At 37.1% G+C, this 15,393-nt stretch overlaps 1 protein-coding gene across 2 annotated transcripts in view; it reads left to right on the forward strand.

Annotated features, from left to right (window-relative positions):
* Calx (sodium/calcium exchanger 3) overlaps positions 1-15,393 on the forward strand; it is a 94,175-nt gene that overhangs the window by 69,476 nt on the left and 9,306 nt on the right. The window contains exons 3-7 of one of the 2 annotated variants that reach the window (XM_034978250.2): positions 10,446-10,603; positions 11,375-11,474; positions 12,380-12,472; positions 12,958-13,116; positions 14,963-15,134. In XM_034978250.2, coding sequence (XP_034834141.1) covers positions 10,446-10,603; positions 11,375-11,474; positions 12,380-12,472; positions 12,958-13,116; positions 14,963-15,134 — 682 coding nt within the window. The remainder of the gene's footprint in view (positions 1-10,445; positions 10,604-11,374; positions 11,475-12,379; positions 12,473-12,957; positions 13,117-14,962; positions 15,135-15,393) is intronic. The other variant, XM_034978251.2, reaches the window with a different exon arrangement.

A 15,393-nucleotide genomic window follows, 5' to 3' on the forward strand; every position in this document is an offset into this window, starting at 1 on the left:
AGAATCTAATATTATTTCCTACCTATAGTACCTATATAAATAAATGCACTCCAAATTGACATTCATCTACTTACTATTCGTAGTCGGTTATTTGAAGAAAAGCTTGACAGCTGTTGACTCTCGGCAAACATTGGAAAATGGGATAAAAGATTTTATACCCTGACAAATGCGCGGGATCCTACCTTTGCCTTACCATTTGACCTTTTGCAGAGCGAACATAAAGGCTGGATTGTGTTTGTCCTGATGAAGTTCCGCCACTGACATAAAAACCAAAGATACACCCAGTAACTAGCAAATTAATAAAACTTCTAAAATTAAGCTCAAATTTTGGAATAGAAAAGTTACTGTTTCATTTAAAACATTTCAATTTCAGCGTCTGTCGGAAAATATTAAAATTTTGATCAGACAACAGGCTCTTTCTTTAAAAAAATATTTTTGCAAGTTAAATTGATCCAATTCCCATCCTAACCGTCAAACTACGATAATAATACAAGGTGTGGAATTTTCATCCATTCCTTGACCATTGAGCTATTGAATTTCAAACGGATTATTATAAAATGTTATACTTATTTTAGTTAGTTTTGAAAAATAAATATTTAAAATTGATATACTGAAAAAGAAATAAGCGTGGCATAATATTGGTTACGAAATAGTTAACCATTATATATATACGAAATAGTGGCGCTCTACAAATCTGAAAACATTTAGATACTGTCAACATCTTGGTTTTCGCATATCGTTGTTTGCGTTGTATTCAATTTGTCAATTTTCCGCTCCGCATTTCGTTCGCGAAGAAATGTCTGAGACGAGGGTAGCTGGTAAAATTAAATTTGCCAAAATACAATTGGTATTCCATACAAATGAAGTAGGTAATGTGGTAGGTATGAATTCTAAATTTCATTCACGATCCCGACGACACCGAATGGTTCAAGTAGGTAAAATCTATTAAAATTCACGTAAACGTTTCGCTTCTCAATATTATGTAGTTAAAACAAACACGATTACGAGACATATACCTTCACGTGTAGGTACTCGATGATATTAGGTACCTATGTAGACACTTTGATCAATCCTAGCTTCAAGGTTGATAGATGTGAGAAGCAAGGAACAAACCATTAATTTTCCGTGGCCTACTTTATATTATTCGGTAGGTATCCACTGGTTTTCTGGGAGTTTCGAATTTATAACGCGAATGGATTCAATTTGTTGTTCCTTTTTGTACTTTATGTTATGCCTAGCCTGTTTACCACGATCAAATCGGAACCTAACGGGTTGTTTTTTTAGATTTGAATACACATTACATTTTTTTTTCAAGATTTAATACAAGCTAAGACAAATGTCTAGTAACCATGTAAAAACTTAAATACCTACTGTTGCTCTTAAAATGTGTCAGAATAACAGACACCCTGACAAACTTGATGCACTAGTCTTGATGTGTATTTACTTTAATTAGTACACCCCTACCGCTTTCTTTTATTTTTTTATTATACCCACCCTAAGGTTGCCTGGAAGAGATCGCTAATTTTGCGAAAAGGCCGCCTATTGTATAAAATAAATATCCTTGTTATATTTTATTTCTTTATGTAAATTTTTCTTTACTTTTACTTTACTCATGTGCTTGATTGATAAAGGGAGAGATTTCTTTTTTGAGTACCTACCTACATATTATACTACTTGAAAAAAAAAATAGTCCTAAAATGCGTGTATCTAATTCTATTCTGTTAACGGGAAGTACTGTACCTGCGCTATAGGTATTGGTTCCCTTGATCTTAACAGATGTGACTGATGGACAGACAGACACGAAGTGATCCTATAAGGGTTCCTTTTTTCTCTAGAGATACGGTAAGCTAAAAGTAAAAAGTAGAACTTATTAGTGCATTTTTAATAAAAGCTTAATATTAAAGGCTGTAAGACCTAATTTCTATAAGGAAATTATATATGAAAGGAAAAATGGAACGGGGAAAACTTTATATTCGCGTAGTGTTTGGTCTAGCTCAAAGAATTTCCTGCAAGAAAATATAAAGACCGGGTTTTCTTAAACTAAAGGTGTCAAGAATTTGTTAAGTTCGGGTCACACAAAATGCGCAACGGCGCGTGTTGAACGCGGTGCCTATACTCTATCCACCGAAAGATATAGTATAGCGCCCTCTCTGTTACGCAATCCCACACAAATGACAGAGCCAAAAATCTCAGTGGGCGTTAGCCATTTTGAGGCACAAATAACAAACATGTTTTCACAAATATTCAAAATAATTCGAAAACATAGTTTCGTTTGTGATTGGCTAGATAGTATAGAGCTTGTAATTCATTGATTTATTTTAATTCAACACCACTGAACCAACGTCTATCGGTTTTTAGGGTTCCGTATCTCAAAAGGAAAAACAGAACCCTTATAGGAACTGTCTGTCTGTGTGTCTGTCAAGAAACCGACAGGGTACTTTCCGTTGAACTAGAATCATGTAGAACAGGTAAAAAAGGCGATATCTTTGAAATAAGTTATAAAATTCATTAATATTTGAATGAAATACAAACAGAAACACAAACAAACAGAAAAAAATTCATGACATTTTGTAAACTACCAGGCTCAAAAGGGCTAGAATCCAGAGCCATAAAACCAGTTTAAAAAAATCGCGTCTCTGTCGCTCTTCGTGTCTATCCAGGCTGCAAAAGTGTCAAGCCAAAGAAAAACTTGTTATTCAAACCTTCGCTGACTAATTTAAGAGGTCACCCTGTTCGCGGGAAAATTATACTTTGTGCGGTATTTTTTACTTTTTCGCGTCTCTGCTTTCCTTTAGCGATCCTTCGACAAATTTCCATTGTAATATCCTCCAGTACGCTTAGTATAAGATTTTACGTCTCACCAACGTTGCTGGAATTCGAGAATCTAAACACAATAACGTCAGAGTAAAATGGACCTAAAGAGAATTGTATTGAAGTCAAAAATTCAATGCCACTGTTTTTAATTTCGCAACGTTTCCGCTTGGAGCGCTGGCTGTAGATGTGTAGACAAACTTGAGCTTTATAACAAGGCATTTAAGATCCAGTTTACTATAATGCGGAAGGTTTTCGACACTCGAATACTATCAACGTTGGTGAGACATAAAATCTCGTACTAAGCGTACTGATATAAAATAAATCTGCTGTAGAAATGAGATCTCTCTTTTACTTTATTGTTATCTTTACAAAGATTGAAATAAAAAATAAGGGTTTTGCCGTGTACCTTAGTACGCGACAGGTCGAGGTGGCAATCGGGGAGGGGACGCCTTGAACACCTGCGCAAAACCGGTGCGAGCGAGCGCGGCTGATTTGCGGGTGTGCGGGGTGTCCCCCCGCCTCATACCCCGATTGCGATCTCGACCTGTCGCGTACTATACCTAGTACCTACCCATAGATCGAACCCCCGACTTCCCCGAATAGGGGGCGGATGTCGTAGCCAATAGGCTGTCACGGCTTTGAGTGTGAATATTAAGTTTCTTAAAACGCACATCTCCGAAGAGCTAGAGGTGCGTTCCCGGGATCGAACGATTCGAATCTGAAGCGGACGTCTAAGCCACTAGGCTATCATGGCTTATATGTTTTATAATGCGTGACATTAACCAGCCAGGCAAGCAGAACAAACGGAACGGGCGCCGCTTCGCCGAAATGCGACAATCAAATTACCCTAATACCGCGGAATGGTGTAATAAAACCCATAACCTCGATGGTGTAGTGAGCGACCATAATAAGTGCTGTGTCGTGCCCTAGTTCTACCTGATAATAGCAAAAAATCGGTCAAGTGCGAGCATCACTTTCAGATTTACAGCTTTAATAATTTCTGAATATATCAACTATTGTTATTTATTTTAATTTAATTAATAAACTATTAATAAACTTAAATCTTAAAAAAAACAGCATTAAATTAAAACTAAAATAAATTAAATTAAATCTAAAACCTCATCGAGACCCCCGCAGCGAGGCATTGTACCCAAGATGCTGGCAGCATTACCCCTTTGGATGGCCAAACTAATTCTTTGACCAAGGTAGCTGCCAGCTCTCGGGTCCTACACTACACCCGGTTGACTCGATAACTCTTTTCGCAATTTCTTCAAAAAGAGCTCGAGCCCCCGGGCCCCACGGCCCCAGGGTCTCCACACCAAAAGGCACGAATACGAAGCTCCCATCGAGGTTTTCATTTTTGCGCCTCTTGGCCTGTTCGGCGCTGATGGCCGCTGCTCCCGCCATAGAGGATATATTATATCAACTATATTCAGAAATAATTTATTTATTTCAATACAAAAGAAAACTATATATATAGTATATACATACAGAAAAACTTATCACTAAAAATTTTATATTTACAAAAAATATACCTACGCCGTCCAAATGGTCATTCATGGGCATTGTGCCCAAAACACTGGCGCTATTACCTCGCTGAACGGCAAGGCTCAACCGTTGAGCGAAATAAGCACCAGCTCTTGGGTCACCAGACGCGTGGATCAGCTTTTGGGACACGACGTTTATAAAAGCTTTCGTGTCTGATGACCATTCAGAAATTATTAAAGCTGTAAATCTGAAAGTAAGAATCGTTACATAAGCTTTTTACCGCTAATAAATAAGGGTGGGTGGTCTCTAAAAACTTCTTATAAAAATTCAGCACTAAAAATGTTATATGACTAACCATAGATTTTTATACCTTTGAACCTAATTTGCTCTCCTAAATCCAGCTGTATAAAACTATGTTTAACGACACATGGAGTAATGGCCACTAGCCTGAAACCTCATAAAGGACCAAACTTCCACTCTCTTTTATCAGGAAGTAAAACAGTAATCGCCGCACCGTTCGGAACACTACCGAGTAAATTGAGTTAGCTATATAATTCAGAGAAGGTGGTTTACTGCCGGATTTACTCTACCATATATTACGCGGCGACTTAAACTATGTAATAAAATAAAAGGCAGCTAATACCACAGAGTAATGGTATGATATTACATACAGAGGGGCGACGAAGTCGTCTAGACAGAGCAATCGTGCGGTAAATGCGAGAAGGAGCGACCCGAACTGGCCTACGTAGTTAGGGCCCTATGATAATTTACCACGAGATCAAACGTGTTGGACTTCTGTATCTCTCTTTATACTGTGTGTGCTCAGGCGTCTGTAGCAAATTTTTTTTCAAGAAATTTAGCCAATTATGACTAATATTCCTTTTTCCCCTCCAAGTAAGCTTGTGCTAAGAGTAGGCACGACAATAGTGCAACGGGTGGGGTTTGAACCGCCGACCTTTCGGATTTCAGTCCGCTCCTTTAACAGTTGAGCTATTGAGGCTCTAATAATCCAGTATTATAAAATAAATAATTATAAAGTACAGTACGCGGCAGAAAATAATGTACATCGACCTTTAGAATCAGATTTTGGCTTTTTAGAGCGTTGTCTCTGTTACTATGTGACGTTTTATCAGTCTCAATGACCGAGACAATGCTCTACGAAACTGTTTATCTCTTTCTAAAGGTCTATTTACAATATTTTACTGCAATATAAACCGAAAAACGTAAAAAAATTGTCTAAATATAAATAAGTAAAATATAAATCCTAACGTATGCGAGAAAAATAATACCAAACTAGACTACAATATAATAAATAAATAACAATTAGTCAACAAAGTTTTGTATGTATGTGTATAAACTAATAAAATAAATATTGTACATAACTATAATAAACTATATTGTTTTTTTTTGTGTAATTTTTATTCTGTACCTTTATTTTATATACCTTTATAAATGTAAATATGCCTTTTGTAAATATGTGAATGCTTTCAACACACGCACAAATTATTTATATTATATAAGTATGGATTGCATGTATCTATGAATTATCTAATATAATATCTTTTTCCTCACTCTATCGCACGCTTGACGGATGGACTCTCTGTCTGTGTCAAGTAAGGATTGGTTTGAATATTTTTTCTTGTAGATTTTGTATGGCTAGATGATTGCTAGACTGCGTTTTTTCGCAAAGTAGCAAGGTAGAGCTGCTATGATTTTAAACATGAAATTAAGGTAAGGTTATGCATTTATTATGATATTAATATGTATTAAGTAAATATAAGTCCCTCAAATTGCTATTGCCTTGGAACCATGTCTCATTCACATCGAAATGACGTCAATTTGACGTCAGCCGAAATGAAAATATACCATCAGCTCGAAACTTCAGTCTAGTGCTGACGTCACGAAAATGGCGGCCACGCGCATAAGCAATTTGCGGGACTTATACTATATTGGTAAATAAGGCAGATAGGTACCTATTGCTTGGCATCATGAATTTTATTGAAACTTTTCTTTTGATTTTATTATCTATGAAGTTTTGGAGGTATTAAATATTTTAAGGTTAAACGTAAGATATTTTAGATATCTGGTAACTGGTTAGGGTGGATGGTTCATGAAAAGTGTACGATCAGTTTATATATCGATCTGATAAGTAGAGCAATTCTTATTGTTAGCCGACATAAAATTAACACATTTATTTCATTTATAATCACTAAGCATTAGAGAAATAAATAAATAAACATTTAGTTTTAGAGAGAGTTTTAATTTGTTATCAATTTAATCAATTAATGGGGCCGATTCTCATGTACACAATCGTTAAAACTAAACTAATTTAAGAGGCCTAAATCTAGTGCTATCCTTTTTAGCAAACAATATTATGAAAGGGATAGCAATAGATTTAGACGTGTTATTTTAGTTTAGTTTAGAGATTGTGTACAACAGAATTAGCCACAGTGTCATTCTACATTTTATATACCTACGATACCTAACTTTGCTTAAAATGCTTAAATAATAGATAACATTCCGCCTACATATTTTCATACTGCTTATAATATTATGTTTAATTTTAGCTATATATGAGCTGAAAAGCATTTCATCTACCAGTAGGTAAGTAATATATTAATTATCAAATCAAATAAAAATAAGTAGGTATCATTAATTATCTTCAACAACTTAGAAAAAGAAAATTGAAAACTAGATAATTTTACTTTCAATGTAAACAAAATATTATACTTACTTATGGGCCCTTGTTTACAAACTAGGCTTGAGGCACATGATTGGAAACTTCTAAACGATCAAAGCGTACACCAATCCACACAATACCCTACTTCCTACCTATACAAAAGCAATTTAACGACCGCAGTCCATAAATTCGGAATCACGCCGGAACTTGGCACTGCATTCTAATGCCTTAATGAAGGCTCGTCCCTTAATCAAAGTGTGTGTGTGATTTACTACCCAACACAATATAGGACTACCCTAAGGCCACCCTCACTTTGCATGCGTTTTCGTGCGAATACGTAAAATGCCGCTCAAGTGCGAGTCAGACTCGCGCACTGGAATATAATATAAAAGGAAAATTGACTTACTGACTGACTGATCTATCAACGCACAGCTCAAACTACTGGAAAATCGGGCTGAAATTTGGCATGCAAATAGCTCTTACGACGTACGCATCCGCTAAGAAAGGATTTTTGAAAATTCAACCCCTAAGGAGGTGAAATAGGGGTTAGAAATTTGTATAGTCCATGCGGACGAAGTCGCGAGCATAAGCTAGTCTTACCATGAAAATTTAAAATACTAAATTATTTGTACATGAACACATTTTAATTTTTTTTCGTGATGTAACCACAAATTCACGGTTTTCGGATTTTTCCTTTGACAGTTACGTAAGATCTACCTGTCAAATTTCATGATTCTAAGTCAACGGGAAGTACCCTATAGGTTTCTTGATAGACACGACAGATAGACAACGAAGTGATTCTATAAGGGTTCCTTTTTTTCAACTCAAACTACTGCACGGATCGGGCTGAAATTTGGCATGCAGATAGCCATTTCGACGTAGACATCCGCTAAGGAAAGAGTTTTGAAAATTTGACCCTTAAAGGGCTAAAATAAGGTTTTTATATTTGTGTGGTCTACGCGGACGAAGTTGCGGGCATTAGCTAATATTATGCAACGTTAGTTTTAGTTAACACAAAAACCGAAACACTATGTCGAATAGTTTTACATAAAGAATATATGTATATACAAAATTTCAAAGATATTTAATAAACGAAGTTATAAGCTTGTTGTGTTGAGTCATTGTCTTCGAAAAACACGGTCACCCTAAGCGAGTGGCTGTGAGCAAATGGGACGGCTGGCGTCAATCGTGCGCGCTCCCGCTTGAGCGGCGCGAATCAGCTGGCGCATAACTAGGTGTTCAAACTTGCAGGATTTTAAAGTATTTTTTGGTCAAAATATAACCCGTAATAAAAATGATTGCAATCGATTCTGTTACTGATTCTGAACAAACTACTTTCAAGTATAATAAAACTAACTTTGTATAGGACATAGTCACCAAAGTCACGGCAATATTTAATTACTTATGAAATTGCCATGATAAATAATAATGAAGTTAAACGGTGGCCGTTTAGCATATTCTATCATAATATCTATTGTAATTAACTCCCTGCAATAAACGGCATGGGTCTGAGCGTTCACTTAATTTGCGCTTTTAACGGGTAATTAATTCAATTATAATTACAGCAGTTAAATATTATAAACGTTGTTAGCAGTTATAATATTCTCTATTTGTAATATTTAAGGTGAGTTTTTAGGGTTCCGTACCTCAAGAGGAAAAAGGAACCCTTAAAGATCACTTCGTTGTCGCTCTGTCTGTCTGTCTGTCGTGCCTGTCGATTCGGGGGAATCAAAACCTTTCCGTTGACCTAGAAACTTGAAATTTGAAGTGCTTCCCTGTCCATTTTTACTCTCTTTTTCTCTTTATTGGAAAAGTTTTTGGTACAAATAAATTTAATTAAATTTGGCAGGTAGCAATGTCTTAAATAGCACTCGTAGAGGAAAAAATCCGAAAACCGTAAAGTGGTTCCATCACAAAATTAATTAAAGATATTTGTGTTCCCAAAATAATTAATTCACTAAATCACATCAAGATTGTCTGTCCGTCATTAACTTGCAAATGTTTACCATTCTGGTTTGAGATTTCTTGTACGATGGTGCGGAACCCTTTGTGTGCGAGTCCGACTCGCACTTGGCCAGTTTTTTCAAAGTTAATCCTTAACTGAGACCTCAGCTTGCAGTCTATAAGGTTGAAAATAGAGATCTACTCTATCTTAAGTATCGTAATCGTAAATGTCGTAAGACTGCTCAAAGTTAATGCCTATTCAAAGATTCCGACGAATTGAGAACCTCCTCCTTTTTTGAAGTAGGTTAAAACGAGCTTTAGGTAAGCTTGTTCGTCGAGCAATTTATTTGTGTGGAGACTCAACTATAAACTTAAGAAGGTAGGTAATTTTAATGGCAAACCGCAAACCTCCGCAAAATTGTAGGAAAGGTAAGCTCGCACAGAAAAATTTCACCGCGCGATTGTTTTCTGTCACACGCAGAATACGGTATTTGACAACTAGTCAAATCAGTACCTAACTTTTATCAAACGTCAAAACGCGCGCTTAGTGTGCGAGATTCTATGAAATACCGGTGTGTGACGTCACAATCATTTGACGTGCTTTTTTTAGTTTAATCGATAATTTAAAAAGGTCATTACTTATTACACTTAAAACCAACAAAGGACGTGGATTTTACGTATTTTGGAAACCCTCTATTCAATAATCACTGAGTCAAATACCCAATTCTCTGACAAAGAAATTGTATGAAGCTGTTCGCGCGCATTTTTTTCACTAGTGCATGCGGCTTCATACAATTGTGTCAACAATAAATTATTACTTAGGAGTTATTAAATAGAGGGTTTTCCAAAATTTGTTAAATCCAAATAAATTATCGAACTAACTTTAAAATGCGTCAAATGTTTATGACGTCACGTCACATCTACGTGTTTCTTACAAGCTCCCTTACTAAGCGAGCGTTTTGATTTTTGATGAAAAGCATTGGACTAGCACCTAGTCACCATACCTATTCCATGTCACAGAATTCTGCGGATAAAATCGCGTGGCGAAAATTCGCAGTGCAGGCTTGACCTAAGACTTCGTGCTCAATCTAATTAACTTTTTCATTACTTCAAGCGTTTACAAAAAGTAATTACACTTGTTCAGTTACGTTCTCGCGTGGCGAAATTTGAGAAATGTTAGGGTAACTTTACAAAATGGTGTACTAAATAAAAAAATTGTTTTCATTAACTTTTCTGAAACTATTAAAACTATTAAACTAAGTAAAGTCTGAGCAAAGTCAAAGTTCGCTTTATAGATCTCAGCCTGAGTCGATAAGATGACCAAAATTCAAACCTTTGCTAAAAAAATACCTCTACAATTGGTCTAAAATGTCCAAAACGAAAGCCAACAGAAAAGTGTCCAAAAAAAGTGCAAAACGGTGCAAAAATGATTTTTTCCGCTATATCTCTTAAATAAAAATGGTCAACGTTTCCTAACAAAGTAATATTAGGGGTACTGATTCCAAGGTCTCTTTCGCAGATGACAATCGTCCTGTGGTGCCTGGGTATGAAGTTGAGCACGTTCAGAACCTCACCACGTTGCCTGAAGATGAGGCGGTAGTGGCCATGATGGGGTGGCCGCGCGCTGGGGAGATCACCCGCGCGCAGCTTAGGATTAAGGAGAGCAAGGAGTTTAAGGTAAACTAGTACTTTTTAGGGTTCCGTCAAGAAACCTACAGGGCACGTTCCCGTTGACCTAGAATCATGAAATTAGGCAGGTAGATAATGGTTAACACCCACTGAGATTTTTAGCTCTATCATTTGTATGGGATAACGGAACAAAGAGAGCGCTATACTAACTTCTTTACGTCGATAGAGTATAACAAACGGAAGTCCTCATGGATATCCGTAATTCCGTAGCAGATTCCCATAGCGGACTCCTGCCGGCACAAACCCCTCCTACATCCAACTTGGAGTACAATTTGGAGGATTCAAGTCGTATATAGTACCCGTTTTTTGGGTCTACCACTCCAGCCGCTCTTTCTTGCCAACCTTCCCTTACCTCTATTACCTTACCTGAATTCCTGGATCAGAATTCTAAAGTGAGAACTCCAATTGTGATTGTGACAATCTCCATTACCATGTCACACAAGGTTAACTATAGTGCTGACTCCTGGCACATGACTTGTATGAGATTTGGCACATGACTTGTATGAGATTTATAAATTGGTGCTCGTTGATTTTGTTCTGAATGTACTTTGAGATTTCCATATACTACAATTTGTGAAATAAACTAATTTAGTCCACTGCTACACATCTGCTGGATCGGGTCTAATGAAATTCACCTTATTTGACCATACCTACATTTTTGACCTTGAATTCTTAATAGAATTCTCACACTCTGAATTTCATATCGCCTAACGAAAATTGGATCGAATTTTCATGATGAACAATAAATTAATTTTTCAGAACACTGTAGATAAATTAGTGCAAAGAGCGAACGCATCAATCATAATCGGGACGTCGTCATGGAAGGAGCAGTTCGCAGAAGCTTTTTCGGCGAATCCTGGTAAGTAACATGTTTTATCAATAATGTTGAGGATGATTCATTAATTCATCATCAATTCAATCATTAGCAGTATCCGGAAAATATCAAGAGTAAAATACAATTTGGAGAAATTCGTGCTAAAAAGTTTTACGAGACATTTCAGAGCTGTTAATCCAAAGGCCACATCTGGAGAGAAAAGGCTAGCTAATTTTTTGCGCAAAGATTTAGCCTGGCTGTCCAGCTCGGCAACGCAGGCTGTATTCTTGGCACCATTCCACATGGGCATGATTTGTACAGTAATTAGTTAAGGCTAGCTTTAAATTTTATTTTAACACTAGCTTTGCTCGCCACTTCGTCCGCGTGGACTACACAAATTTCAAACCCCTATTTCACCTCCTCAGGGACAGAATTTTCAAAGATCCTTTCTTAGCGTAATGGCTATCTGCATGCCAAATTTCAGCCCCGATCCGTCCTGTAGTTGGAGCTGTGCGTTGATAGATCAGTCAGTCAGTCAGTCAGTCACCTTTTCCTTTTATATATTTAGAAGAAGAAGATAGAAGATTTTCAATAAGATTTTTTAGAGATATATTATTTGTAGAAGCTTATCAAATACTAGCTTATGCTCGCGACTTCGTCCGCGTGGACTACAAAATTTCAAAACCCTATTTCACCCCCTTAGGAGTTGAGATTTCAAAAATCCTTTCTTAGCGGATGCCTACGTCATAATAGCTACCTGCATGCCAAATTTCAGCCCGATCCGTCCAGTAGTTTGAGCTGTGCGTTGATAGATCAGTCAGTCAGTCAGTCAGTCAGTCAGTCAGTCAGTCACCTTTCCCTTTTATATATATAGATTAATTATCAGAGTACCTACTATTATGTTGATTTATGTTAAATTTTATGGGTCTTACATTACTTTTCTGATTTAGATAACCCCGACGAACCCCCCTCAATTGCGGACTACGTGCTTCACATACTCACAGTTTTCTGGAAAATTATATTCGCCTTCATACCACCAACAGGTAATTTACAATTACTCATCATCACGATTTTATAAATTTTCATCAAGTGCTTTGCATGTGCCTGTTTGGTTCTTCACAATAATGATTTTAAGCTTATTACTGTTATCGCACTTGTAATTACCGCCTTTTGAAACGGAAGTCAACGTGATCTGTTGCATCGATATCTTGAGTCAATTTGTATAAATGCGGGTTTTTAATTGGGTGACGTGGTAGCGGCCAGTAGGGCAAGCGCAGCATAGTCAATCCGAAACAACACGGGCTTAAGCAGTCTCGTTCCAAATCGAGACTCGAACAACTATTAATTAATGCTTTTTGCGTTTAGCTCACCATTTTGATTGAGGTTGCAATAGCAATTGTGCCCTAATCAAGTTAATATTGCAGTTAGGTTATTATAAAAGGTTAGTGGTCACGCATTAGATTTAGCTTCATCAAAGAATTTTTTCATTCAACCATCTGATTTAAGACTCTTGTATGCTTCTATATAGACATCGGCGGTGGATACCTCTGCTTCGTAGTGTCAATCATCTGCATCGGCCTGGTGACGGCCATCATCGGTGATGTGGCCTCACACTTCGGCTGCAGCCTCGGCATTAAAGACTCAGTCACTGCCATCTTATTCGTTGCTCTGGGGACGAGTATACCTGGTAAGGCTTTGACTATACCTGCTAAGGCTTTGAGTTTAAAGTTGCGTTTATTTCCCTTTGTAAGTCACTATTTGTTCGTTTCCAAATAAGCGCTTGACTGCGTTCTCGTTAACTGGTAAGTATTTAATGATGCACTCTAAGATGGAAAAGTGCAATCGGTTTATACGCGAAATTGTACTGGAAAATTAAGTCACTTAGCGGACAGATAATATATCAGTGGCGTTTTGGATAAGGACTTATACCAATACCCAAATCAAATGTATTAATTTCAGTTATCGGAATGTAAGCTATTGTGGATCTGGTTATTAGTATTTTTAGGGTTCCGTACCTCAAAAGGAAAAACGGAACCCTTATAGGATCACTTTGTTGTCTGTCTGTCTGTCTGTCAAGAAACCTACAGGGTACTTCCCGTTGACCTAGAATCATGAAATTTGGCAGGTAGGTAGATCTTATAGCTGACATTTGGGGAAAAATCTGAAAACCGTGAATTTAGGGTTAGATCACACAAAAAAAATTAAATTGTGGTCATGGACTAATAATTAGTATTTTCAACTTTTGAAGTAAGTGACCATATCAAGTGGGGTATCATATGAAAGGTCTTCACCTGTACATTCTAAAACAGATTTTTATTTATTTTTATGCATCATAGTTTTTGAATTATCGTGCAAAATGTCGAAAAATACGACTGTAGTACGGAACCCTCATTGCGCGAGCCTAACTCGCACTTGGCCGGTTTTTTATATGTGCCGCTACTTTCTCAAGGCTACACTTTCAACCGAAGACGACAGTTCTAGACGTACGTGCATTCATTCTTTGGAAAGCCTTTTTATGTAAGCTATTTTATTTCCAAATCTAAACAATAAAACTGGCAAGATAGTTGATGTAGGTGCCTACTTTTACAACTGTTTATTAATTGGTAGCATCCATCATGACACACCGCCGTAGATAAGTGGTTATCCTCCGCGACTATGATTTATAATGACATTATAATAGAGTGGCTGGCTCAAATGAAAAAAAATAGCATGCTCAAGAAAAAAAAAATTGTTAGAAATATCTTTTTGTCTCAGGAAGTCGCTTATCTTTAAAACAAAAATTGACTTTAAAAATATTATCGCTGTTTTTCTTTAGTGAAAGTCCAAGCATAACAATATTAGTATAGGTAGAGGTTTCTTATCCGGCCCTAAGGTTGAGATCTATAGAGCTCACTTTGACTTTGCTCAGACTTGAGACACTGCTAAATCGAGAAAGTGTTATATGTAGTGTATGATAGTGTTATATCGCTGGCATAAATCTATCTCGTTCTAACTGAAACTTAATTCTGAGCAAAGTCAAATTGCGCTATTATAGAGTTCAGCCTCAATGTTCACGAGATGGCACACGTTTTGATGAAGTTACTTACTCAAGAATCCTGACAATCGGTAGTTTGGATTGTCAATAGAACCCCTTTCATTGCATTATTTTAATCACGGATTAGAGAAATGTACTCTCGTGATTTTAATGAATGTTTCTGTGTTTTTTTTCGTGATTAAGTAATCCATATCCATACTAATATTATAAATGCGAAAGTGTGTCAGTCTGTCTGTCTGCTAGCTTTTCACGGCTCAACAGTTTAATCGATGTTGATGAAATTTGGTACGGAGTTAGCTTACATCCCGGGGATCCTTCCCCTAGGCTACATTTTATCCCGGAAAATCAAAGACTTCCCACCGGATTTTTGAAAACTCAAATCCACGCAGACGAAGTCGCGGGCATCATCTAGTATTAATATAATCACGCAAATTGGTTCAGAACTCTTGGAGGAATTGGTGTTTGTTTTTGTAGTTGTTGAAAAGCCTGTTCCTTTCAGATACCTTTGCAAGTAAGGTAGCAGCCATCCAGGACAAGCACGCGGATGCGTCAGTGGGCAACGTCACAGGGTCCAACGCTGTGAACGTCTTCCTGGGAATCGGCGTCGCGTGGACTTTGGCTGCCATAGTCCACTGGAGTAAAAACGAAACGTTTCACGTAGAACCTGGGAAGTAAGTATTGGCTGAATGTTCATAATATGCCCTGTTTGAAGTCTTGTTTCATGGAAGGCTCTTTAGGCTTCTGCTTGTCCCGCCAATTGCAATATTGGAACATTCAAGAGAAGAGTGAATAGACACCATCCTAAAGAGGCATTGCCTCGCAATGGATTTATTCATTGTGTTGTGTTGATTATCTAATGTAGTAAAAATCAGGGTGTAACCAAAACGCTGGTAAAACCGAAAACAGGTGACGGTACTGACGATTACTAAT

The sequence above is a fragment of the Maniola hyperantus genome, chromosome 18, assembly GCF_902806685.2.
Source record: "Maniola hyperantus chromosome 18, iAphHyp1.2, whole genome shotgun sequence".
NCBI classification, from domain to species: Eukaryota; Metazoa; Arthropoda; class Insecta; order Lepidoptera; family Nymphalidae; genus Maniola; species Maniola hyperantus.